This window comes from Orbicella franksi, chromosome 2 (assembly GCF_964199315.1).
Source record: "Orbicella franksi chromosome 2, jaOrbFran1.1, whole genome shotgun sequence".
Classification (NCBI taxonomy): domain Eukaryota; kingdom Metazoa; phylum Cnidaria; class Anthozoa; order Scleractinia; family Merulinidae; genus Orbicella; species Orbicella franksi.
Window position 1 is genome coordinate 25,222,757 of NC_138146.1, and position 27,404 is coordinate 25,250,160.

Genomic DNA, 27,404 nt, shown 5'->3' on the forward strand with positions numbered 1-27,404 from the left:
ACGAACGCGCGCTTGTTAATTTGCAATGTAGTGCAAATTAAAAATTAACGATAAATTGCCCCCCAGTATGCCAATCACAATGGCGTAATTTTATTCGTCAGCGATTTAAACTAGAGAAAAGAAATGTCGGAGGATAACCTGGGGTACTGTTCGTAATATCACAAAGCTATCGATGCAACTGACAACACAATTTAAATCTTTTTATGAAATGATTAATTAATTTATAATATGTCATTCATCTAATAAAATAGTCATTAAAAATTCAGCGTTATTTTAATTAATGGTCATTAATTAGTTTTGTATCGTAAAAGATGATATAAACGATGGCCTTTGATCGCAAGACAGCAACTGTGATACTGAAGAACAAAGATTGGACATAGTTTTCGTACGAATCGTAGTCAAAGCATCCAAAGAAAAACAAGTCAAAGATCTTTTTCTGCTCAAGTCATGGCCCATCTCTTAATTTTGTTTGGGCAGCTGAGGAGTGAAATTAACCTTGTTTAAACATATCCTTTCAACGAAATATATTGAATAGGTTCTTCTTGCCAAAGATACACACAATAAAGAGTCAGGGGACATTGAGACAATCAGATTGCATTAGCAAGTCTTCGAGTGCAGCTTTTGTCAACTTAAGGACGATTTAACCAGTCTTTAGTGCTTATTGACGAAATTAAAAAGTTCACTGTTAATAATAAAACCTTCACTTTGAATCAACTGGAGTAAAGATAACAAGAACAGGGAAGACTATAATTACCATGAAGGGGTTCATCACCTTGTTTTGTCTCGCATCATTGATGCTGCAATACGGTGAGTGATCTCGATTATTCAGGCTTACAAGGGTGTCTAAGTATTCATTCATTTTCTTTTTACGTGGTAAAAATGTAGACATTTGAAATATATTTTACCACTGTGAAATAAAAAGAAGCTAAAAGATATCGCAAAGTCGAAACCCTAAAACATACAGAAAATTATAGCTAGAGAAATGAAAATGTTGTTACGACATGGTAGTGCCAATTTCTGACTCATCAGGCCGAGTTTTTTTTCCTCTAAGTCATGCCAAATATCATCCTTCTCCAAGAGGTGTCGGGCTAATATTCAGTCGTGAAATTATTAATTTGAGAAACTTTGTGATACATTTCTGCTTTTGTTATTGTAATTTGCCACACCGCAAACTGTTCACAACTCGGGTGCCATATCCAGTTTTTACATGATCAATTGCCTCCATACTTGTCTGCTTTACCAAAGTGGTAAAATGTAGTACACTCTCCCAGTACAGCAAGCTTTCAGCTTTAAGAAAAAGCTGATTGAATTTTAAATGAAGTAATACTGATTTGGCCAAGCTGCACATACGTTTGCAAGCCAAATAAATGATCATGATGATGACTTCGTCGATCTTGGTTTAGTGGGCCAATGTAAGCTTTATTTGGTAAACGAAATTCCAAGCCTATACTACCGACCATCAGTTCACCCATTAAAACGTCTATCGTGGATTTTCAAACGATTGAATTTGGTCATATTATCATGATTTGTCAAAGTTCTTCTGTAGTGCCATTCTAGAATACTGTTCCATCTCCTAGGCGAGTGCCTGTCGTGCTATGAATGCCCCGAATCTGCCTCTTGGTCTCAGTGCACCAATCATCAGGAAGTACGTTATTGTGAGCCCGGATGGCGATGCGTAACAATGGAAGAGAAGCCCAAAGGAAAGCCGAAGTATCATCGAAGAACCTGTAGTGAGGAGTCGGTGTGCAGCCAATTCTGCAAAGATAAGGAAGATTGCGAATACAACTGCTGTAATAGTGATCTTTGCAATGGAGGAGAGATTTGAAGAAACAGCTCGTTAGTGCATTAAAAGCAAGAAGCGTTTAATTAATCAATAAAACTGAACAGTTCTTAGAGTAAGATATATTGTGTTTAATCCGATTTCAGCGATTTTGGGGTATCTTGTCTTTCTCTTGTATCTAGCAGTGTTTTGTGGCAAATCATATTGCAAAATAGATGATGACGATGATGATGGTGATGATTATAATGTTAAAGATGTAAAATCAATGCGACTCTTACTTATATTGATTTTTGCTGTCGCTGAGATCTTCTTCATCGCCTTCGATTCAAAATTATATGGCATCAGAGCTAACCAAAACAACAACAACAACAACAACAAACAGCCTGATCGCAGATTACATCAGAGCTAAAAATCTTTGTAAAGCGCGTGAAGTACGCATGAAACAACAGGCTGAAATCGGTTTGAGTTTGCAAGCCAGGGGAAATGCAACATATTGGAAACAACCCTTCGCGGCCCACAATCACTACATTTAACCCAATTTTTAATCACACATGTACTTAGAAGGTGAAATTCTTGTTTGTTAAAAGCGAGACAAACTTGCGACGTTGTAAGTACAAAAATGAATGCACTACGTTCGTATATACTCTCTCCAGGCCAACTCGTCTTTTCTCGCTCTCGCGTTAGAGAGTCTGGAACAAGCCAATCACATGGAGCTGTAATTGAACCATCTCGTGTTATTTGCCTAAATAAGGTTCAATCAACTGAAATATTCAAAGAAAAGCACACAAAGCACCAGGAAGGTTTACGTGCTTGACACTACCGCACGGGTAACCTGATCCTGGGATACGTGCTGTAACCTTCAGTAAGCTTTATCGATGTACCAGACATAGGAACTAGGAGTTCTCTTCATTAATAGCAAAATGGATTGATAACCAAACGCTCAGTTCTTTTACCTGCAACAAGAGTTATATTTCACGTCATTATGTTTTGCTATTATTACTAATATTATCATGGATTATGAAAGATACATTTTCATTTTAGTCCGTCTTAATGATCATTTTTTTCTATGAGCATTCGTTCCAAAAAGGTGTTTGAATATTGAAAGATATGAAACATAATAAAAGGAGATATGAACATTTACATAATATAGCTAAAAGTGATATTCAAACATTTTGCGATATAGCCACCAGGGATCTACATCAAACGAGACAAGTTGTGTGAGCCAAAAAAGAAAACAACGGAAAAAGGAAAAGTTATTTATATCCATCAATACACTGTATCGTCGTTGCTAAGAGCAATACTTAGAGCATTAATGAATTAATTCGTTTAATTTTTTTAAAAAAAGCAATCGGCCACCGAAAAAGATAGAATAAAGCCGGAATAAGGCCATTCGTGACGTGTGGTACGTGCTTCTTGAAGTATGGCATCAAAAATCGGTCATCCTGAGTTATAAAATGATGTGCTCTGATCCTAAAACACAAATTTTATAAGTAAATAACATTGATTAGTTAGTAGCATTATTACCTAGCTTAAACCTGCGCTCCATTCTGTAAACAATCATAAGAAAAGTAAATAGATTATCTAAATAAACCAGCTGATTAAAAAAGATATCTGCCCCTCATATTTACTTCACAAATATATGATTGTGCAGGGGTTTTTCCGGTAATTTAAGATTATTTTAGTAATTTCGCAACAGGACGCTTGGAATTTTGCACTAATTACCGTCTTGAAGCTTTGGCTTAATACGTCGTAGAGATTTAAACAAGAGAAAAAAAATTCAAAACTCTCTCTTGAAAAATCCCTAGAAACATTGACTGGACACTTTAAATTTTGATGCTTGTAACTTATAAGTTTCTACAACACGTAAACGACAAATTTAAATTCGAGACTAAAGCCGGAGCGGAACAAACTATAACACGCAATAGAGGAAGAAAAATAGTGAAGAGAAAACAGATAATGTCACATGTGCTTTGGAAAAAAACCTATTTGAAATGATTACTCTCACATAGCAACGAACCCTGTGATTCGTTAGGGATATAACCAATAATATTCATATTGTTGAAACATTACGTTCCGACAATCCGTTTTACCTAAATCAAAAAAAAAAGAAAAAAAAGCGACAGCCGACGCACTCTTACAGGTATAACTTTACTGAATTCAGCGCTGAATTAATGAAAAGGAAAGAAAGGATAAACCTTATAACACTAAGATGGTGAATCATTTACATTATATTCACGTCTTGATCGATGAAAAAACAAACAATATTTGACGATTTTTAAGTCTTGTAGAATATTTCATGTTTCTAAGTGGGATTAACACTACCTCTTCCAACCGCAATTATTATTTGATTTCAATCTTAATTTTTTGCGTTTAATTCTAGTAAAATGTTATTTCTTCAGTTCCTATGATTATTACCATCACAAAAACGTCTTTGAAAAGCCGCTTTCTTGTGTAAATAGTTATTGGCGGTTTCTCGCTCTCTTCCCATGCCGCAAGTTAACAAACATCGGTATAACAAAAGGAAACATTAATTACGTTTTAGCTCGCTCCATAACATGGCTTGATAATATCAAAAAATCTACTGGGCAGTTTCGGAGATTTAATTTAAGCAGATTTGTTTTGTTTTCATGCAGTTTTGTTTTGTCTTCATGCTGTTAGTTTACGTGTATCAGTCTTTTTTTTTTTGCAGTCGGTAGCCTGCGGTGATTCACTTTCTATTTAAAATAAAACTTGAATCCCAAAAGTTACTCTCTGTAAACTCAATTACGTAAGGTGCGTAACTGTTTCTTTTCGATTTACTTTTCTTAACATGTACACGTGTAACGATCATCGATATCATTTGGCCCCTGCTGAACCCGGTCGGAGTGATGAGCATTAGGGCGGGTTTTGGTCATTTTCTTAAGTGACCGTTCTTTCATCTTGTATACACATGACCACTGTTTGTCTGAATCGACTGAAACTCGTGGTACAGCTAATATGAATGAATGTCAATGATAATATAAAGCTTACAACTGAAATCCCTCACTGCAAATCTTCAGTTTTTTATTTTGCTTTCATTTTGAAGGTAGCTTTGATGAGTTTCTGGTACAATCAAAGGAATGGCAGTTGATTTCGCTAGCAATCTGACAAATTTAACTGAAAAACACTGGAGTGATAGCCCTGCGGAGCAGCCTGCTTGGTATTGGATACTGCTAACAGTGCCTGGCAATGGCCTTGTTATTTTCCTTATCTTAGAGAGACGAAATCTCCAAATCACTTGTAACTGGTTTGTGTTGTCGTTATCCGTGGCGAATTTTTTTGTTGGACTCCTTCTTTCTTCATTATCTTTCATCTGCCAACAGAAAGGAATTTCTTGTAACAACGCAGTGTTTTACTCTGCCTTTAATACATTTCTTGTTATTTTTATCGCCAATACCTGCATGATGACGTTTGATTGATACTTTGGGATTGTGCATGCACTTGGCCAGTTCTTGGGTTTTCCCTGCAATGCTCGCATGTTTGCCTTTTTTCTGGCATGGTCAGGTCTCCACTGAAGTTCAAGACCAAGCCAAGAAGATCCACACGGCAGCTATAGCTATGCTAATCCTCTTTGAGTTTCTACCACCAGTTATTTTGTTGTTTATGCACATGCAAAAACTGCATACCGCTCGAAAACTGCGAAGACCAACACGGCGGCGCAGCTTGCTCAGTTGAGATTTAACCAAGCTCGCAAGGCCAGGATAATTCCTAACTCGAGACTGCGAATGCAAGAGAGATCCGTAAAAGTCATTGGGGCTGTCGTTATTCTGTTTGTCATCTGCTGGACGTTTGATATCTATAAATCACTATGCCGACATTATTTTGAATGTCCTGTAGACGAAATTGTTATAGACCATTTGTCATTACTTTTTATCTACACAATCTCTGCTCTTAACCCAGTTGTGTGTACCCTGTTAAAAAGGGATGTAAGAACTGAAGTACGAAATTTGTTTCGATGCCCATAAATCTATGTGTACGATACTTGCATTGAACGATTTTTGGATTTTTTTACAGATTAAACTCACGCAGTTATGCCCGCTCAAAAGAGGGTGTGACGGACTGTGGCCGTGAGAGTGTGGATGTGATGCTGTAATGGATGGATTTTTTAGCTCTGTTCCGTTTGTACCTATCTTACTATAGTTCTCTGGTCAAAGTTACTAAATCATGCTTTGACTGTGTAGCTCTGAAATAAAATTCCCCTTATTGCCCATTGTCTAAAATAGATATAAGATGTCAAAAATAGGAGTGAAACCCTAGTTCATTTATTTTAGAGAAAATCCGGCATTGATCCGTAGAATCCGGTGCCCAGCCAGCTCTGAAAATAAAACATTGATCCAGTCGCCCTCGACCTTCCCTTGGACCAGTGATGCTTCAAAACGCAATGATCGGATCTTTTTTTCGTTTTATCACAAAAAAACCCCAAACAAACAAAAAACTTTTTCAGGATATATGCCACATGAAATAAAATAGTTTACAGATCAAGGTTCTGCACAGTTCCTTTTATTGGAGATAAAGCAAACTTAACAACCAACCTCTTGGCTATACTGACATTTGAAAACTAGCAGTGGAATATAATCTTCTTTCATCTTTTTGAGAGAGCGAAATTGTAACTCTCGTTCTCTTTGCCTTTTTAATCATTCGTCTAAATTCTACTATCAGATCATGACCACGTTAGAAGCAAATTTATGCTCGTGCCCTTTTACGCGGGACAATTACCTAGCCATCGTCTGACAATTTACATTGTATCCAAACTATTTTAGAAAGAATGAGTTACAGATCATCTTAGAACACCAAATAAGTACGTTGAGATATATTTTTAAAAGTTAGGCGAAGTTGAATAAATAAATATGTCTTTGGGTTATGTGTTTCTCAAGTAGGTAATATAGTAACCTATTCAAAGTCCAAGTAAGGATTGTGATAAATGATTTTTAACGAAGTCAGGTCGACGCATGCTTTTGAATCATTTCAACTATCTGCAAAACGCCTTGTCACAAAGTCCTTACTTGTCGTTACAAAGCAGAGTTATAATTTACTGTTATTTTCTGTCTTCCGTCAGAATGGCTTTCACGATAAACAGATGTTAAAAGAAAGGTAAATTTGGGTAAATATACTTGTCTCAATCTGGGTTCCATGGAAAAGTCATCTGGTTTTAACCAAACATGACGAAAGGTCCCTATTTTATATTACTAGGAAAATGCACTAATTTACATTTGGTGAATTTCCACTTCGACACTTTTTCTCAGCCATCCTACTTGGAAGCTTAAAAACTGCCAGAAAATAAGCAAAACGTTTCCTCACATACCTTAATCGAAAACCAGAATAACTGTGAAAAATAATATTTGTAAGACAGCGTGTATTCTCTGAGGAGACTACTGAATTATTTTATCTTTATCAATTATGCAGCGTGTGCTTATTTTTTTTAATATTGTTTATTCTTGTCGTGAGCTTTCCTGCTTTTTTTCTGGCTCTTTTTTTGCCCATTGGCCACTAATGTCAACAATAAGGCTCAAGTAGTTTTTTTTTTTTTTGACAGAAACGGACGTAAAGTGTAGATAAAGCTTTATGTTGTTCGTCAGTTACCGACATTAGGCGCAAAGTGAAAGATACGATCACTCAATTTGTATTTCTATTGCTAATCAAGAGCTCACCACCTTGTCCTTCCCTCTTAGAATATTAAAGCAGGTTATTTAAAAAGAATTAAATAAGCAGCAATTCTTCTAGAAATATATACACCTTTCTCTAATATCAACTTAATGCAATTAGCAATGACGAATACTTTAAAATATTCTAAAACACAGCTAGTCCGCTACAGGAACTGCAACTTCAGAGGTCTGAGGTATTGCCGTTTACTCATGTAGTCTTAGTTTTGCGAGACGGAACTATAACTGCTACATGTAGGACTGGCCGGCAATCCGAGTCTCCGTTAAACCCAGATCTCGTCCTCGTATGCGGTTTCTTGTCGAGAACGTGCGAACCACCTCCCTTCTGATGTCTTGCTTCAGAATCGCGTACACAACTGGGTCAGCTGCAGTATTGGCAACCAAAAAAATCCTCGAAACCAAGACCAAGGAATGTTGCACTTTACATAGTGAGAAGCTATTACAAATTCCCCTGTAGATCGAGAAAGACCAGCAAAGAACGAAGAAAAATATTACCACACCAAGAACAAGAACGGAAAAAGACTTTCGAGTCACCTGTTTGGCCATTTGTTGCGATATACGCGAGTTTCTACTAATTTGCTCCACTTGAACTCGTTGACGCCTCGAATGCTTCAAAGTAATACGCGATATCTTCGCATAGACAAGCAAAAGTCCTATGCAAGGCAAAATGGCAAATGTAAACATTTGTATAACATTGAAAATGCTTTGAGCATTTTGGTTGGACTTGAGCATGGTTGGGCTCAAAAAAATATAAAGTTCTGGTATGAGTTGCAGAAAGATGGGCAAAGTCCATCCTATCCCGATAGTTACAACGACTCGTTTTGGAGACATTAGCACAGGATATCGTAACGGATACACGACTCGGCAGAATCGGTCTCCTGTCATGGTGCAAACATTCCCTACCGAAGCACAAATGAAGAAACTACACATGGTATAGAAAATTGGCGAGCATTGGACTCCGAAATCGCAAACAAAAGATCCTGGAATTGTCGTGATGGCAGTCAACAAGTCAGAGAATGAAAGAGACAAAATGAAGCTGTTACAAGTTGTTTGAAGTCTTCGACGAGTTGCGATTAACAAAATGACCAGAGTGTTGCCGAAGAAAGCGACGACACCAATCGTGCCCATTATGAACCAAAACCAGATCCCAGTAGGAGCCTCATTTTGTCCTTCAAGAATTGAAGTGTTGGTTGCATTAACAGGTAAAGTTTGATTGTTTCCATCCATGTTGATGATCAAAATACTTCTTCGAAGAAATCAAAGTCTTAAGCGCTGATGCTCCTAGACTGAAGAATATTTTTCAGGGGAAAACGAGCCCTTGTGGCGAATTGTACCCTAAAGAAGGTAGAGTTTTGAGCTGTGCGTCCTAAGAACCTTGAAGCTACGTCTTTCTTTATAAGAACGAGCACGTAGCAATCATAATTTTAGATCTTGCAGGTCGAGTTCCAATGTTACGATTGGTCGTAGTCATTTTCTTTAGGATTAATGGTTGACGTATGGAACCTTATCTCAAGCTTAATATTGCTTCTTAAGTAAATACAGCTGCCTGAGTTAGAATGCTTTTATGAAATATGGCAAACAAAATTAAAGTTTCTTATTTTATTTTCAAGTTTGCTTTTTTCTTGTCCTTGCCGGCTTTTGTTGAGAATTTTTTTTACTGGTCTTCACTAACCAACATTAATATAATCCAAAAAACGAAAGAGTAGTATTAACCGTTTTTAATTATCAAAATTGAACCATTTCGTTTTGTCTTATCTACACTTGACTGCTCTTTTCCAGGCTTTGTTTTCCCAATCTGACAAAGTGTCAACTTTGTATAAACTGAATTGAAAACGTAGTGCAGAGATTGCTTTTGCGTCTAAAGTAACATATCTTATTGCGTTACTTGCGATTAAGGATTAAAACGAAAAAAGGCGAAAACTATCTTTCTTAGTTTGAAATTGCTAATTACAGCTAAATCAAGGATTTCGCTTGATGTATTAATATTCAGTTTGTATGATCAATGTTGATCAAAAACGAAAAATAAACCTTTGTGTCAAATTTTACTGCATTTACTTGCTGAAACTTCTCGAAAGCTGTCTCTGTTACTTACAAAATGCATTGGATATTCTTAGTTAAGACACACAAAACAACCACGTTGCTTCTTAGTTTGAAATCGCTAATTACAGCCAAATCAAGGATTTCAATTTGTATGTGTAATACCGATAATGAAAGAAAAAGAAACTTTCTTTGAGTTAAATTTTACTGCATTCACGTACTGAAACGTCTGGATAGGGGGGTGTACACGTAATCTTGTTTGACAAAAAATAAAAACACGTTGGTTTCTAATTACAGATATCATTTTCCGTATTATATTTGCAGTTATAATATTGGTCAAGAACGGCGCGATCTTCTGAAAATTGAGCCAAAGTTTACTATCAGCAGATCTCCTTATCTTAGGGACTGGGTATTCACTTACTGAAGCTCCTGGAAAGCTTTGTTTCTTAAAACGGATAGAGGGATGTAGTCTTGGTCGATCAAAAAAAAACAAACACACGTTGTTTCCGTTTAAATTGTTTACCTGGAAGAACAGTCTAAAAAAGACCGACATGATGATGAGGGATATATCCCAATACAATCAAACTCATCCGTTCGCTTCAGGATATTGATGAGGACAGACTGTCAGTTTTAAAATATGTATAAGTTATCTTGCACGGCAAGAGGTAAAAGAATTTTTTCAGGATGAGAAAACGCTCCTTTTAGGTATAACTACCAGTTAATATTGATTTTTTTCACGGTACAGTGTGATAGCCGACAATGATTTGTAGCACTCTCCTGCTTGAACTTTTACATGGGCTAGCCAGTGATACTTCATGATCTTTCGTGATATTTCTGTACTAAACAAATAATTGAAAAATTGTTTAAGCAGAAAGTCAAGGTCGTTTTCTTCCGTGGGAGTCGACGCAGGATTCGCACTCCAATAGTGACACTCGGTGTTCAAATAGTATATCGCTAGTCTCTATTAACCTTACCCCCTCCCTAGAATATATGTTTAATGGTGTGGTAGGTGGTTTATTTTTACATGCTAGGGCGCTTGATGTTATCAAAAAACTAATTTAAATACCTCAGTGTAATTAAATGTAAAATGGGAAATTAATGTACCTGATATAAAATTCCGTTAACTTTCAGAGGGGACTACAACAGTTGAAACAAATCATCATAGGGTTTTTTTTTTCATCAGGGTTATTATATATACATACATAACATTTTGCTATTTTGAGCGAATATCCATTGAAATCAAATAAATCGCCAAAAATATCGTTAAACAGAAGTCGCTCCAGTGTAGGCCAACTATGATGTAATAATATAACATAGTTTTCTAGGTGTGTACAAAGTACAAAACATACCGAATTACAAATTAAACCTAAGTAACTTTTTCATTTCCTGTCTAATATCGCTCTTAAGAAAGGCGTACACGAAAACATTGACAGCACAGTTCAAGAAGAGAAATAAGCGCGAAATCTGAACAAGTGCTATCGAAATTAGACAAAGTTTAAAATATTCACAGAATGCCCGATATACTGATAGTACCCAAAATATTTCGGACAGGATTACTACAACGACAAGCACATGAACAATTGATTTTTCATGTTCTCTGCCTCGTCTGCTTACGTTATTTAAATTATAGCGATTTACCACTTGCAGTTGTAAAGCTTTTATGTAGCGATTTCGATTTCTTACAATGGAAAATAAGTGTATATAAGTTATTAACAGCATGACGATACAAGGAACAATTTCAAATGATACAAGAACAAACCCTTTGTAAATTTGTTGAGCCCGCTGTTGCTGCTCGTCTGATGTGAGAAACATCCAAGACAGTGGCAAAAGCGTTATTATAACACGCACGCCCCAGGCCACAGCAATCAGCCTTAACACCATCGAATTTTGCGTCAAGATACGTACCGAAGAGGTCTTGTTATAGCGATGTATCGATCAAATGTCATTGTGTTACTATATGAGGCATATAGTAACAAATTATAACACATAACCAGAATGGTGAAGTTTGTATCAAGCCAAAATGTGTAGGCGATGTAACATGGCGCTACAATCAGCTCAACTGAGATATCGGCAATCGATAAAGACGGAATGAACCAATTGGGCGTCACGTGGAGTCTTGGGCGTGTAATTATTAAGTAGATCACCAATGCATTGCCACAAACTGTTACAAATGCGATTATTGAAATGAGCGTCCAGTGCCAATACGCATCTCTACCGTCGTCACTATTAGTTGACGACATTGACGGGAATTCTTTCAGCTGATTATCCTATATCGCCCGGAAAGAAAGAAGGAAAACAATCAAATTAAATTAATTCTTGCTGAAGCTTTCTTTGCGCAATAACTTGATACGTTGGTGTCCGTGGCAACGCGTTTTAGGAACAACCTCAAGCAATGCGAGTACAAATTCCAATTGAACTATAGCTTTATAATAAGTAATTGAAATAACTTGCGACTACCAATTTGCGAAAAAGGGGAGACTATTTGTTAACGTTCTGCGGTTTCAAATACCGATTTAACGCATGGAATACTGCAACTGACCTGTGCTCTTCATTTTTCTCTGACGTCAGTGCCTCATACCGGCGAGGTTCAAATTTCCATTACAAGTCAAAGATCCGTTCCTCATGATCAAAACAGGTTCTTAAATGATTTAAATTGGGAAAGTATTTATCTTTTGCCAGGCAGGGTGGTATAGACACTAGAGTGCGAGCGGCTCATTCAAGATTAACACCAACGGAAAAAAAAACCTTGTCACTTGTCCAATTTGAATATAATTTCTTGAGAATGGAAGAACCCCACAACATCTGTTAAGTCTGATTAAAAAACAATGTGCACAGTTTGATAGCCATTTTCATGGTAACATTTTCTCATTTTTATTACTTAGCTCTTATTAACCGAGCAGGAGGTCTGTATATATGGGAGAATCTTGACCGAGGTCGTGAGTACAGACATACACACGATCAAGGTCAAGATTCTCCCATACAGAACAAATTAACTCGGTTGATAAGATGTTTATTATATGGCAAACAAGAAAAATTTAATTATTTTAATGTAACTGGTTAGTACTAGCTGAGATATTGCCTGCGAACGGCGATGAGCTGAACTTAAATCTGCCAGAATTTGCTCGTCCTCAGTACTTTTTTTCCAATCAGGCTTTTTGGTACTTCGGAAAAGTTATGGAGAAGAAAATAGCCAATATTTTTGTATCTTGGTTTGCAACTTTTTCACTGCAAAATGTAACCAGTCTAGATGTCGGTCCAGGTGGGAAAATCTAGACCGCGGTCAAAACGATTTCAAACAATCAAATTTGTAAATTTCGTAGTCCCCAGTCCTTGTAAGACACAGCCGTACGATAAAATATAATCTATATATATCTAAAATGTACGTGAGGCAATAGGCCACGTTCGATATATCAATATTCTAACGTGGCTCCGAGGCTTTCGGGTCAAAATTGTAAATTTTTGCTACGGAGCTAGCGTAGGGAGTGGAAAAGCAGTTCATAATCAGAATCAGGAGCCATAATCGGGGACGGAGACCGTAAGCGCGCGCCATTTCTAGTATTGGGGTTGTCCCCATGATATGGAACAAGAATTCTATTTTTAGAACAAATTGCGCCATCGCCTGCGGCACACGCGCGTACATATTGCGAGGATTTTTGCAGATGTCGCGCGGGGGAAATGGCGTCCGAAATTCCCGAAATTTTTCATGTTTTTCGCCCACAACTCAACGCGTTTACGTCTGTTGGAATTTTGCTTAAGTATTTTCGTCGTAAGCTGCTCCAGTTTGAGTAAAGTAAGACAGTGTCGAATTTAGGTATGTTCCGCTGTAAGCTTATATATATCGCTGACCAAGTTGTGTTCCGACGGATGCTTCTTTTGCATGAGCTGTACATTACTCCACTTTAAATTTCACATATGTCGAAGGTTAACAGCTTTTCCATTACACAGCAAAAAACTAGTTGGATATATTTAGATATAGCAGAGCTTCAGGACTTCATAGTTTCCTAGCTCCTCTTGCCATACGCTTGCGAGGAATTTGTCAGTCTATCGCGACCGAAAAGTAAAACAAAATAATTGCTAGTTTGATTTTCGCTTGAATTGTAAGCAACGCTTGATGTTTCATCAAGGCCCAATAACTTTACGTCCGTAGATACTGCTCAGTTTTATTCGTGTAAAAATCTAGTAAATTCTCTGTTGTCGATGAATGAGAGAGCCCGCCGATGCGTGTTTTTGTACAGTCAGTAAACATGACAAATTGTACTTCCGCCGCACTCTCGTGTGAAAGCGTATATCGAACTCACACAATAACTCTATAGTTTTTAAATATGTTTAAGATTGATAAATGTTTGACAGAATATTAAAAGCTAAGCTGAAAATATGTGAATAAAGCAGAAATAATCAGCAAATTTACTATGGCGCTCTCTTTGATCGACTTGGAATAACGATTTCGATTTTGTTGATCGAGTTATCAAACTCCTTGTCTATTTTCATTTTCGCAGTGTAAAACTTCACTATGCTTATGTTGAAGAAACACTCATGATGTTGGTAGCCTTTTTCACGTTCGTGAAATTTGTTACAGCATCTCAGCACAAAAGATAACGAAAGAAATCTTTGTCAAGATTTGTTGACAATTGAAAACACCGACTCGGACGTGAAAGTGCGCGAGCTGCACTAAAATGAGCGAATTGTACGCGTCAGACTTTCCTTTCAAAAACTTTTGCAAACTCACCAAACAAGCAGAAACAATAAGAAACCATCAAAACAGGTTTTGGTTATGATGAACCATTGTCTGAGAAACTCACAAATTAACTCGATACCAGAGTAGAGAGTTTTTTTTGCTATATTGTTAAGTCAGAATAAACGCAAAAACATTCGCGTAAGCTTACAACTAGCGTGAGCAGATCTTATTATTCATTCCCAGAGCGAGATTGAAGTCTTGTTTTCGACACTGAAAAACCCACCTTTTCCGTTAGCTCAGAGCATAAAACTACATATAAGCGCCCTGGTTCGTATTCCCTGCCTTATTCCCTGCCATCGCTGTGAAAAATACGCAAGAGAATCTCTCAACTCTCACCATTTGATCACGCAACGTGACAACATCCACGCGAGAGCCCCTGACATGTGCGTGAATCCGCGCGGATATATGACGTCAGGATGGCGCAATTTGTTCTAAAAATAGAAAAATTGTCCCATATCATAGGTGCGCGCGAACCCCGAGACTTACGGTCTCCGTCCCCGATTATGGCTCCTGTCAGAATTTAAAATAAATGAAGGCGAAATCGAGATTTTGTCCTCGTTGCTAGCCTCACTTTCAGCGGACCACAATGCTCTGCGCTGTGTTTGAACTTCGCTTTCAGCGGACCATGATGCTCTGCGCTGTGGTAGAGCCTCCCTTTCAGCGGACCAGAATGCACTGCGCATTGGTCGAGCTTTGACTGACCAAAGTCGATAAAGAGACGGACTGGATTGTCATCGCAGTTTTCGACGCCGCGGCATTCAGGTGAGTGATAACCTCTGTTGCGCATGATGACGATTTCATTGGAATTAATCTTTTGCATATATGTATATTACGGCATTGTCAAGTTCGCCGTGAAGTTACACTGTAAGCTTAAAAGTGCCTTTTGTGATAGTATTGTCCTCTGTCGTTATGTTGGATAATTTTCGCTGTTCGGATCGTTTGAATATTTCATTAGCATTTTGACAATTTCAGTCGTACAGGCTTTGACGTATTCTCCCAAAAATTGGATAAGTATTTTAAGTAGCTTCTCTGGTAGCTTCGTCGTTTACTTGTAGAGCTGCCATGTGCTTCTTGCTGAATTTCACACTTCGGCGGCTTTGACAGGCTTTCATGTGTTCGCACCCAAATTTAACAAGCATTTTGAGAACTTTTCCTAGGGATCGCACCTATTCGCATAACATTCGATGACTTTTTTGGTGCCTTTTCTGGTTTGTCGTTTTACACTGAGCAGCAGCTGCCATGTGCTTCTCGCTGAATTGTGCATCGGATTTTTCACACCTTGGTGACTTTGACATGTTTTTATGTATAAATCAGTGCCGCAGACGAAACTGATCAGCATTTTGAGAGCTTTAATCTTACGGGCTTTTCAGTCTATTCTTTTGGTGCCACACTTGTGCATTATCAGTTCCAGATAATAAGTGGAGTGCAAATTTTCAGCATGTCAACAATATCTAACAAGAACAATAAAAAATGTACCAATTCCAATTCAATACATTTGCAGAAAAACCTGATTCCTGTTTACATATAATAACCTTTTTATAACAATAATGAACAACGCAACTTCATAGAGAAAAAAAGCAGTAGCATTAATGGATTGCAGGAACAACATCTTCACAATATCCCTCCACGATTGCGTGACAAAATTCTTCTGCTCCTGCAGTCTCACCATCCCGTTGTCACATATTACTTGAAAAGAAGTTCAAATTTTCCTACAAGTCCTACCGTCCCGCGATACACTCGTAACTTCGAAAATAACTATTGCTACGATGGTCCAGTACTCCCAAAATCAACAAATTATAAACACTAGTGTAGACTGCAAGCAGTCTCTCTTTTACTCGAAAATCAGTGGGTGACTTTGAGCGTGACATGCAAGCGCCCACTAGTAGCGTCACGTTCACAGTCACGCTCTTCTCGTCTTCCGACGCCCGTGTTACTAGCGGCTCGCTCAAACTTTATACATATGGGTTATTGACCAAATGTGAGGTCAAGATGGCTGGATATTGGCCAAGTTCGTTTTTTGCGTGTCTATGGACCGAGACAGAGTCAAGGTCCATAAACTCGCAAAAGAAGAACGAGGCCAATATCCAGCCATCTTGACCGAACAAACTTGGTCAATAAAGGATTTATTATATGGCTCTCGGGGAAATTTTTCTTGCGGGACGCGGCGGGTAGTCTCGGGAGGGCAAGATAGCTCCATCTTGCCCACTAGGGTAGCCAGTCACAGCGTAGGATTTGATTCATGTTGCCCGCTCACGGAGCTAGCCATATAATAAAGCCGCTTAATATTTGTCCCTTAAAATATGCAATCCTTCAGTCCAAATTGCACACTACATCCAAATTTCCGCGGTATTTTCATAGCTCTGGCTACACTAGTTTAAGTGTCTTTTGTCTCTCAATTTCAAAAAACGTTTGTCCTGAAAGCCTCGGAGCCATGTCAGAATATTGATCGAACGTGGCCTATTTCTCGCTATTTTGTAGTTTTAGCCCGAGATTGCCTCGCTTCCACGTTGGATTACATTGTACCGCAAATGAGAAAAACTAACCGTGAAAAGAGTTATTATGTAGTGTCTGCCCGGAATTGCCTCGCATCCATGTTGAAATACATTATATTGTAATGCAAATGAGAAAAGTTCACCGTGAAAAGAGTTATTGCACAAAACTATTGTACCAGTAGTTTTCATGTTTGATTTACTGTACTGAATTATCGACTGTTACATATTTATTTACTCTTAGGAAGTTCTCTAATGATCTGCCTGAGAGTTCTCGGGTGATGAAAAAATTGGCCGAATTATATTTTTGACTTGATTTTTACAGAGTCGTTGTACTTAAGTGTGAAACTGGTAGCTGTTTGTTTGAAGAACTCATCATTAATTATTGAAAGATGGATTTGCATCTCATTAGCTGAAACGTATTCGTTGCTTTTTAATAAGGGGTATGTTCAAGTGATCCTTCTGAGCCATGCTTCAGTTGGTTAGCGGATTAGTGCAGCGATATTTGTAGCCGTTGATTCATGGAAATTTGCCATTGACAAGGGTGAAAAAGTTGTCTGCACTTTCTTGGACCTAAGAAAAGCTTTTGACGTAATTGAACACAACATCTTGATCAGTAAACTGTCAAAACGCGGAGTGACTGGAAACGAACTTGAATGGTTCAAAAGCTACTTACAGGAAAGAAACCAATTCGTGTCATACGTAAGTGTCGAGTCTGAACGTCGTTTAATCACGCACGGAGTTCCGCAAGGTTCGGTTCTCGGACCTACTTTATTCAACATCCATATCAACGGTATCACCGACGCTTGCACAGATAGCGAAGTAGTACTATACGCCGACGACACGGAAATCCACGCCAGCGCAAAAGATGTTAGTGCAGCAGAAAAACGTGTCAACAAAGATCTAAAAAGTACTGCAACCTGGTGGAATCAGGATGGTTTAATCAGTAATCATAAGAAATGCGAGGCTATGTTGATTGGATCAAAGCACGCTGTTAAAAACACGCGAGCGTTACAGATTATCCTCAATGGAAAACCAATGAAACAGTCAGATTACTTTAAGTACTTAGGAATTTACCTCGATCATTGTCTGACCTGGAGCAAACATGTAGCCTATATACAATCTAGGGTTTACCCTAAACTAAAACTGCTTAATAGAATTTCATCTTTTCTTAGTCGCGATATTTTGCTCAGAATCTACAAGCAGACTGTGCTACCTTTATTAGACTATGGTTGTGTTGTATGGGGCGAATGCAGCAAAGAGAACTCCCAACGAATAATATTGCATGCTAACCGTAAGACATGTACTCAGGAGATGCGCGCTAAATTACAGCTATTATCACTTCACAGTAGACGCCTTTTCATCAAGCTACAATATGTTTACAAGATAATTAACAACATTAACTGCCCAAAGCAGTTGACAGGTTACTTAATGAAACGATCACAGAAACATTGTCGATCCTTTAGAGATCCAACATTATTAGATCTACCACAAGTTAAGACCAAATGTGGACAGACCTCGTTTAAGTTTTCGGCTGCGAGTGCCTGTAAAAAACTGCCAAGAGAGATTCGCGAGCTCATAACACTTGCACAATTTAAAGGCAAAACATTCACTTGCCTAATAAGCATGAATAGTGCAAATCACACTTGTACAATTTAAATTTAAATTTTTGTATATAATTTATACTTTTTAGATTTGTAATTGTAAATTCTATACCTGTAATTCTTTATTGACTTTTTTTTTGATGCTTTTTATTACTGGTCACCGATTAATACCAGTCAATCTATATCTTGATCGACTGACCGGTCTTTACCAGGATAAATAAAGTTATTATTATTATTATTATTATTATTATTATATTATTATTATTATTTTCAGTATTATATTTCCTTTTCTATTTTGTGTTCTTTTTGCCTGACATGGGCATGACAGAATAGAGTGGAATTTATGGCAGCTGTTTCATTTTAACTATTTTGGATATTAAAGAAATATTACACGACTTGTTGATCAACCAAAACTAGTTTTTGATTTTACTTGTTTTTTGGTAGCTGTAGCAGTAATTTTTCCTGTTTTATTTTTTATCTCGTGAACACAAAGAAACGAATGTTCAAGTTGCTGACCGGTTAGGAGTCTCTTCGAAGTTTAAGTTCTTTGCAAGTTAAACCTGCGGTCCAACAAAACAAACTATGGGATGAACCCTTAAAAGAGATCGCTACGCTTTCGGGGGGATTCTTATATACACCACGTCGCTGTTAAACATTTAAAAAAACCGGACATCGGTCTTGGTTTTCTAAAATATCTCCATTGCTACCGCAATTTAAAGAAAAATTTTGCCAATCGTCGTCCGGATGGTTTTCTCTACGTCGCTGATGCAATACCACCACCGCATTTACCATATCATGATAGAGTCTCAAAGTAGAAGTAACGTTTTTCTGGAAAACATTTGGTCGCCCCCGATATCAATTCCGAGAAAACGGTAAGGCCGTAACATTTAGAACTGTTTACCCAAAAAGTATATATTTTTTTGTCTCTTTTTTAAGACTCAAACAGGACATACATGTTTCAATATCGTTATTATTACGCTTACCTTCTTAAGTTTAGGTCGGCCTCTGCAACCTTTAACAGCCCGTTTATAATTACAGAAAAAAACAAGAAATCAGTTAAACTTGAACCCCTGAAATATCTTTCCGATTGTGGTGTAATGCAAAGTTTAACTGTTTTACTTCAACAATGATTAATTATATTGGTTAATACCCAAATCAGTCGTTTTTCATGCTGTCGCACATTTACAGAATTAACCTACACGAAGTGAGGTAATTTTTAATGAAAGTTTAGGAAAGGTGTTGAAGAACGTAAGACGCTGGCAAGTTATCATCCTAAAGAATCACCTGAAGGCTTATTTTCACAAGCGCAAAAGCATAAGCCGACATACGAAGACGTAGTAACTAGATGTTGACAGGCGGTATCTTTTGTTTGGACAATCTCACTGAACAAAAGACGCTACCTGACAACGCCTTGCTGCGTCTGAGATTGTTGTGAAAACCTGTCCTAAAGAATCATCCTTAATGTTGTATCCCTTTGGAATATATTGGCTTTTATTATAATTGACCAAACTAATATTTGACCTTTACCATGATCAAAATAATGTGTAATTGCACCTTGAGCAAAACTAGCGAGAAAACGAACATAAAAAACCTCATGATTCAGCTTGCCGCTGTTTAAAATCCGTCTCCCAAATGTAAGTATTTTTATTTATTCATTTATGTTTATTTATCTACGTAGCTTTTACACATTTCAAGCGGATTGTAATTGTTTACTGCATAAAAACCCATTTTTAATGGTCTGATTAATAAAGTTATCACTATTTACAGTAACTACTAGCTTCAATCTTATTGCAAATAAATGTACGGGTTTTAAACGGTCATTTCTTGTTAGGAATTTAAATTTCTTATTCATGGTGTTATTTGCATTTGAAGCAAAATCGCCAACAACTGTCTACCACACTTTAAAGGACAGAGAGCAAGGCGGAATGGTGTTGTATAGTGTTATTGTATTGTACTGTATTGTATCATTATTGTATGATGACTCAAGCGTATTGTATCGTATAATGACTCAAGTAGAAGCCTTACAGACTGATTTTTACCGATTAGGCAGGTAAAAGTTTTAGTTAACGTTACATTTCCTTTTTGGAATAAAGTCATCATTTCACAATATTTAGGGTCTAATTTGAGATGCTAACTAGATCTGCAGTTTGAGATAAACTTAATTACATTCTTTATCTTTCTTCGATATCGTCAAATAAGCTGTTTACAAATTTTTACCTCACAATCCAGCCTATATTTACATTTTAGCCATGCCTATTTTTATTTCATTGTATTTAATTTTTATTTCTATTTTTATTTCATTGTCAACGTCCAGGTAGATTTTAGCTATCACGACTTCAAATTGTATCAGTTTCCAAACGTTAACTTACTTCCGTGTACTGTAAAGCTGTTTTTTTTTTTAAATTTAAAGTCGCTCAAAACAGGCTACTGTATTGTGATTAACGGAGGCTTTATAGCTATTGGCCTTTGAGTCCTGGTTTAATTACAAAGCTGAAAAAAGATCACATTAAAAATTGTAGCCATTTTATTTCATGTTATCATGATTCGGGGTTTTCCTAATTTGTGGATATAGTCCTCTTTAGGCTTACCATGCAAATACTTGTCGCAAATTCTGCTCGTAGATCACTTTTGAATAGGATTAACACCAAGGGATTTATCGCAGGGTTTAAAATCATAAAAAGCCACGTGACTCTAACGAGAGTCAAGGATACGCTGCACAGGCCGAGATACGTGCAAAATGACGCGTAGAGCGACAAAGACCAACAAAAGAGAAAAATAGTTATCACTGCAATTATTACTCTAACGGAAGATCTCTTCGATCGTCTTCGCTGGAACATTCTCCGAAATTCCTTATTGCTTCTTCTCTCGCTTCTTATTTCCAGACTTGATGAAGGCTCATAGTTAGACAACGGATGAGAATCTACGGTTACATTTGTTTGCCTTTCATTGTCTTCATAAAGTGCCCCGTTTGGTTGCTCGGTGGAATTGTTCCTCATTTCATTGAAGTTTATCCCATGCAATTGAGCTATCGCTCGTTTTGAGTGGAGCCGCGCTAGCCGGATTATCTGTATATTTGCCATCATTAGAAACATGCAGGGAATGGCTACCATGACAATTGTTTCCATAATGGTAAAAATGCGAAACCATTTTGCTCTTGTGGCAGGCTCGGCATAAAGCCAAGAGAAGTGAAGGCCAAAATTCACAAGTGGTATTCCCCAAGAAATCGCCATCGTTTTCACAGCGCCAGTTGTTGTCATGTAACTTGCATACTTCAAAGGATGGACAATGGCAAGATAACGATCTACCGTCATAGCGGACAAGTTAAAGATTGACTCGTACAAAAAGAGCTCTTCAAAGACACTTTTCAGGTAAGCATCACACGTTTCTAACTTTTTACACGCAATGTGTAATGGTGTAATGAACAAACCAACCATGAGATCACTCACAGCAAGAGATAAAATAAACCAGTTGGTGGTGTTGTGGAGCTTAGATTTTGTTAAGATCAACCAAATGACAAATCCATTTCCAGCTATTGCTGTGATGCTGACAGTTAAACTGGTGTACATGTACCACGACATCCTCGTCCACTGCTTTCTTTGGTTCAAAGGTCAAAGCTGATCGGTAGCGTCTTTAACACACTTTACAATCGTGAAGTTTGATGAGCTATAAAACTATGGTACTGTCACTGCCGTTTGGGAGCAGTAGCTAGTTCTTGTAATTATGAGTCTTAATGGTTGAGACTGATTTGAATATTGACTTCAAACAATTTTAACTAAGTACACAGAATTTGTCATTTCGTTTAGACACCTGCAAAAACAATTTGACTCTCTGCTTAGCCTACGTAGCAAGCGTACTCGTGTGATTCTGGCCGCGCGTAAATTGGAGGGAGTGCACTCCAATTCCAGTACTTTGCTTCGAGTCGACATTAATTAAAAGTAAAGGCCTCCTTCAATCTCGAGTTGACGTTATCACCTTAGATATAACTTGCTCCTGAACTCATTCAATCGTACTGCCCTTAGGCTTCAATCAAGTATTTTTGTTTGTGTTCAATAAGACAGGCATTTATTTGTTCATACCCATCTCATTTATGGCTGTATTGTCAGTTGTCAACTGCGTACCTTAACTTACCCGCGTAAGAATTATTCTCTGCTCTGCTTTTTCTCTGATCGTCACATTTTGTGAAAACGCGTTTTAAAGATAGTATTATTCACTAACTGAAATTGTGTCTTAATTTCTTGGGGATCGCAGTTCATAATCTTTCCAAAATAATCACGAAAACATGTAGTGTGTAATTCCCTAAAACGCCGCAAAGCACTGGTGCACTAAAATTTATGTTAATTTGTCACTAGCTACACTGGTGGATCTCAACCAAACCATATGAGCCGTAAAAACTAAGAAACACATTTCTTGGGCTGGAATTATGTGTAATTTACTATTTGTCTTGTATTATTTCAAAGGAACTTGATGTTATGATTGACAGACAGGTTATTAAGTTTCCAATTATTCCAAAACAGTTTGTTTATGTGCAGCTACATGTAGTTTGCAATTTGCGAAGTACACACCACATAGCGTTGTTTAATAAAGTCGATTTTGGTTTATTTATTTATTTATTTTTTTGTTGCTCAGTACTTCGCAAAACTTATGTAGTTTCTGTAAGAGATAAACGGTGGAAAAGGCGGAATTCAAGTAACTCGCCGAATGCAACTGAACCGAAAATACGTCAAAATTTTATTGCGGGTATACTTTCAAATGAAAAGTGCTTATGCTGAAGCAGAGGTTCCCTTTCGATTCGTCTCTCACCGGGTAGAAGGAGAGAGGAATCTGCGTCTCGCAGGGTAGCGGTTAACTTTCCTTGTTTGCAGTTTTCTCTCGATGCCGATATCTGCCACACCCAGTTATCACTTTGAAAGACAAATGTTCCAGATGATGGCTCTGGTTGTTGCATAGGATCAATTAACTGTGATTCATACCACTATTAATATAGAAACTGCTACCAACAAACGATATATAATTTGACTCTTTTTTCTTCCAGCTAAAATTTTAAAAATTTCTCTTATTAGCATGCCCAGGAGGGATTTACTTTGGACAAATTTAAGAATTTTAATTATTGGTTTGTCATTCATTGGTTTTGTTTTGCATAATAGTTCTCTTTCGTCAGCACCATTCAAACATTCATATTTTGTTACTTTAACGGTTTTTCAAAAAGTGTGTTTTATAGCAAATTTTGTCACAAAAGCCGTAATTTACAATATTCTTCTTGCTGCATAAGCGACAAAAATGCATGTAATATTTCTTAATGAGCTTCTTATCTTTCGTAAGCTCTTCATGACCCAGCGATCCTGAAAACATCTTTCCATAAAAACTGAAACACCCGACTGAGAAGATCAAACCAATTTTACTTTTTCAAGCGTGAAACGCGCCAGCAAGACAGTCTTAAGCTTAAATTTTTAATAAGAAAGAACCTTCTTTAAAGAGATGAACGTTTTTAAACTTACTAAATTATCTTTCCGACTTATTTAAATTTTATTCATATGCCAAGCGTACGGACTTTAAACACAATAAGTAATTTTAATTTCAATGCCTTTTCTGAGAGTTTCTAAGGCTCTTTCAAGAGCCATTATAAGAAAAAAGGTGGAGGATGCTGGTTTGTTATGCAGGTGTCAATCTGTACTAATATACATGCTAACGAAAGCGCCCAGTACACTAATACATTAATCATTCATAGTTGGCCATAGATTTGTGAAGATCACTTGCCTTCACTGATCAAGAATGGCACATGTTCATATTTTATACGAAAAGGCAGGGATTTTTGCGAAATTGTCTGACATCAGTCTTGGGAACAGCTCTATTCCTTTATTGTTTCGTCTGCTCTTAAATCTGGTTGAATGTGGCATTGAAATGGTATAAATTAAACCAGCTAAAGAAAGTGGCTTGCAAGCACATCAAGGAATCGTTCTTAACTTCTTCTGAAAAGTCTGCAATGATGAAAAACGACACTTTTACCAACAATGAATCAAATAACAGTTCGCTGTCACTCTTCTACATCGTTCTTGCATCATTGATAGCGTTCATTGCTGTAGTCGGAAATGCAACAGTGATCATCTTGATTTTGAAAAGGAGGCGACTCCATGTGATGACTAACTATTTTGTGGTATCCCTTGCCGCGGCAGATTTCTTGGTAGGGTTGTTTCTTCCTTCCTTTATCGTCGCGTGTGATTTTTGGTCCGACTGTGAAATCACCACTTATTACATGTTCTTTAACTCGTTTACTTTGGCTTCAATAGCAAATTTATTCGTCATGACAGTGGACCGATATGTATCCATTGTCCATCCACTGCGTTATCAGTCTTATGCCACTTCAAGTCGACTTTTTGCTGCCATGTCAGCATCTTGGATCATCCCAGCGCTTTTGTCGTTCACTTCTCTTTTCTGGAAATTTTCAAGCTCAGAAAAAGTCAAGAATACAGCAATTAAAGTTCACGCATTTATTGTTATCACTGCATTTGAGCTAGTACCCACGGTTGTCATGCCAGCAATGTATGCCCACATTTTTCACACCGCAAGAAAACACGCCCGGCAGGTAGCAGCGCACAGAACGCAGCTTCAGTTCAACGACACATGCAGTCAGGTTTTCAGTGAAAGGAGCGGGCTAGAAATAACAACGCCGATGGGAAAGAGAGTTTCTTTACAGCGAAACAAAAGAGAAAGGAAGCCCGACGGTTCGAGTATTGCCGTTTTGGGAGCTGTTATCGGTCTTTTTGTGCTGTGTTGGTCTTTTGATACCGTTATTTCGTTTTGCAGTAAATTAGAATTGTGCGTTATAAGCGATAGCCTTTTTAGGGTATCTGACTTGATGATTTTTGTGAACTCCGCTATAAATCCACTCGTTTACGCCTTTTTGAAGAAGGATATCAAACGAGAACTTAGTGTTACGTTTTGCTGTACCTCAAGTGATTTTGAGTGACTACTATTACTTTACCTTTCTCAAGGGTTCTCGTTATCCAGTTTAATGAGCGTTTGAAGTTTTCTTACACCTGTCATGAAAACCAACAATCAAACTCTCGACAGACACCTGCACATTTCAGTTCCTCTTTTTTATTTTGGTTTTATGGTTGTCTCTGTTACATTTTTTCCCCTTTCTTTAATTTTAAAAGAGAGTGACCCAGATCTCCGTGTGAATATGATACGAAGTTAGTTACCAATTATCAGTAATTAGCTCCAATTCAATCGGAAGAGGAAAACTCCAGCGAGTGATTTATTCTTTTCAAATAGACGAATATATAGACACTTTATATAAATAGTGCCGTTATTAGAATAACAATACTTATACATCCCAAGCCTCGTATTCATGTGAAAAATCCTTTTTCCTTTCATTGACACGAGGCTTAGGATACATAAGGTATTGCTATTTAAATTTAGGCGCCGTTCATACAAAGTGTCTATATTCGTCTATTTTAAAAGAATCAGTGTCACTCGTTTTTTCTGTAGATTGTCCACTTTCAACATTTGTACAATAAAGTAACAAGCATAATGAGAAAAAGAAGAAATTTCGCAACTAAATGCGTCGATACTTCATTACTTAGGCGCAGGCTAAAATTAGTGAGTAAAGAAAATAACTTGTAATTTTGGAAGCCCAGGTGGCCATGAGTTGCATTGTTAAAATAACATGTCGATGTGTGGGACATGGTTGAAACGACATGATCACCACTATTAAGAATAGCAGGTTAAATCAAACCCAAAACTTCTGTTACTTGTTACTAACTTTGCAAAATAAATACACGTTTGACAAAATTTTGCCAATATTCTGATCCCTGGCAATGCATGTGAACTGCATTCTTCCGTATCTCTGTTACGCACAGGCAGAATACCGAAAGCATTAGCACGGTAGATGTGTTTATCATCACTGAAAAAAATCAGTAAACATTGACTTTGATATTTGCAAAATAATTTAATGATCAATGAAATTGTATCGCAACTTTTCGTCGATTCAAACGCTTCATTCATCGTTAAATTTGAAAGAATTCAAACCAGACCATGTTAATAAACCTAACAATAAAATTGTTGGTGTTATCAAGCATGTAGGCTGGTTAATTTTTTGATTAACTTTCAAAGTCGGCTCAAAGTCGAAGATTAAATTGTCAAAGTACGTTTACATGGAAATTATACCGAGGGTGTCGTACACCGCAACACTGCAAAGGAAATTAGCAAGTTAATGCATAGGACCCCGGGGGGTACTCCCAGAAACGTTGGGTGGGGTGTGCGGCCCACTTCCCAAAACTCGTACCCTATTCATGACCCAAATCTGCGATTTTTGCTACCCTATTTATGACCTGGCCAAAAATTCGATACCCTAGTTATGACCGTTACGGCTGGCACAGTTGCCCTAAACATAAATTACGATGGGCTTTTCTTGACGCTCTTATTGATAATGATGAAAAAGTAGCTTCTTCCAAGAAACATATCCAATTCAAAACTAGAGTGCCATACCCTATTTAAGACGAAAATGGCCAAAATCTATACCCTATTTATGACCAAAACGACTGAAAAACCCTACCCTTTGCGGCCGCACATACCTTTATGGCCCATTTAAGTTAAGGGAGTAACCCCCCGGGCATAGGACTCTGTAGCTGGTAAAATCCATTGCTAGGGCGGAAAATAGTGAAAAAGAAGGAAATAATTGGAACGAAAACGATGGAACGACTTCCAACAAGTAGTCAAAGCAATCGGTAGGTTTTATAATAGAATTCACAACCATTTGGACTACATTACCTATTTTAACTAATGAAGCTGGCTAAGATCAAATATGACCAGAAACCTGAAAGATTTAATGCTGATTATCTTCAACCGAAAAGCAAATCAGGCAAACCGCATGTTTGGAGAATTGCGTATTACGTGGGTGTACATTTAATTCAAGATTCTTAACTAATTATCGAGTTGAAAAATTGTCTAATATCACGTCAAAAAACACCACAAACACTCGCACAATGTCTCCCTCGATTTATACTGGGTTTCTCGTTTTTGGGGTCTCGGCAAAGAAAATCAGCAATACTTTAATGGCGTCAACGCAGAGTTATATCGTAT

General features: G+C 37.5%; 4 protein-coding genes across 4 annotated transcripts; 2 read left to right on the plus strand and 2 right to left on the minus strand.

The window, feature by feature from the left end:
- The first annotated feature begins 492 nt into the window (after window positions 1–492).
- LOC145478903 (uncharacterized) lies at window positions 493–2,001 on the plus strand. Its single transcript, XM_081457093.1, has 2 exons — window positions 493–807; window positions 1,578–2,001. The coding sequence occupies exons 1-2, from the start codon at window positions 756–758 to the stop codon at window positions 1,823–1,825; spliced, it is 300 nt and encodes a 99-aa protein (XP_081313219.1). The 5' UTR covers window positions 493–755; the 3' UTR covers window positions 1,826–2,001.
- A 2,853-nt stretch (window positions 2,002–4,854) lies between these two features.
- On the minus strand, window positions 4,855–9,087 carry LOC145478883 (histamine H2 receptor-like). Its single transcript, XM_081457072.1, has one exon. It carries the CDS (start codon window positions 8,683–8,685, stop codon window positions 7,687–7,689), a length of 999 nt encoding a protein of 332 aa, XP_081313198.1. The 5' UTR covers window positions 8,686–9,087; the 3' UTR covers window positions 4,855–7,686.
- A 1,746-nt stretch (window positions 9,088–10,833) lies between these two features.
- Window positions 10,834–12,377, minus strand: LOC145472085 (uncharacterized). Its single transcript, XM_081454919.1, has 2 exons — window positions 11,450–12,377; window positions 10,834–10,970 (listed from the first exon to the last, which is right to left on the minus strand). Exons 1-2 carry the CDS (start codon window positions 11,733–11,735, stop codon window positions 10,849–10,851), a joined length of 408 nt encoding a protein of 135 aa, XP_081311045.1. The 5' UTR covers window positions 11,736–12,377; the 3' UTR covers window positions 10,834–10,848.
- An 11,663-nt stretch (window positions 12,378–24,040) lies between these two features.
- On the plus strand, window positions 24,041–25,381 carry LOC145469146 (octopamine receptor beta-2R-like). Its single transcript, XM_081452838.1, has one exon. The coding sequence runs from the start codon at window positions 24,304–24,306 to the stop codon at window positions 25,285–25,287; it is 984 nt and encodes a 327-aa protein (XP_081308964.1). The 5' UTR covers window positions 24,041–24,303; the 3' UTR covers window positions 25,288–25,381.
- Window positions 25,382–27,404: the final 2,023 nt, after the last annotated feature.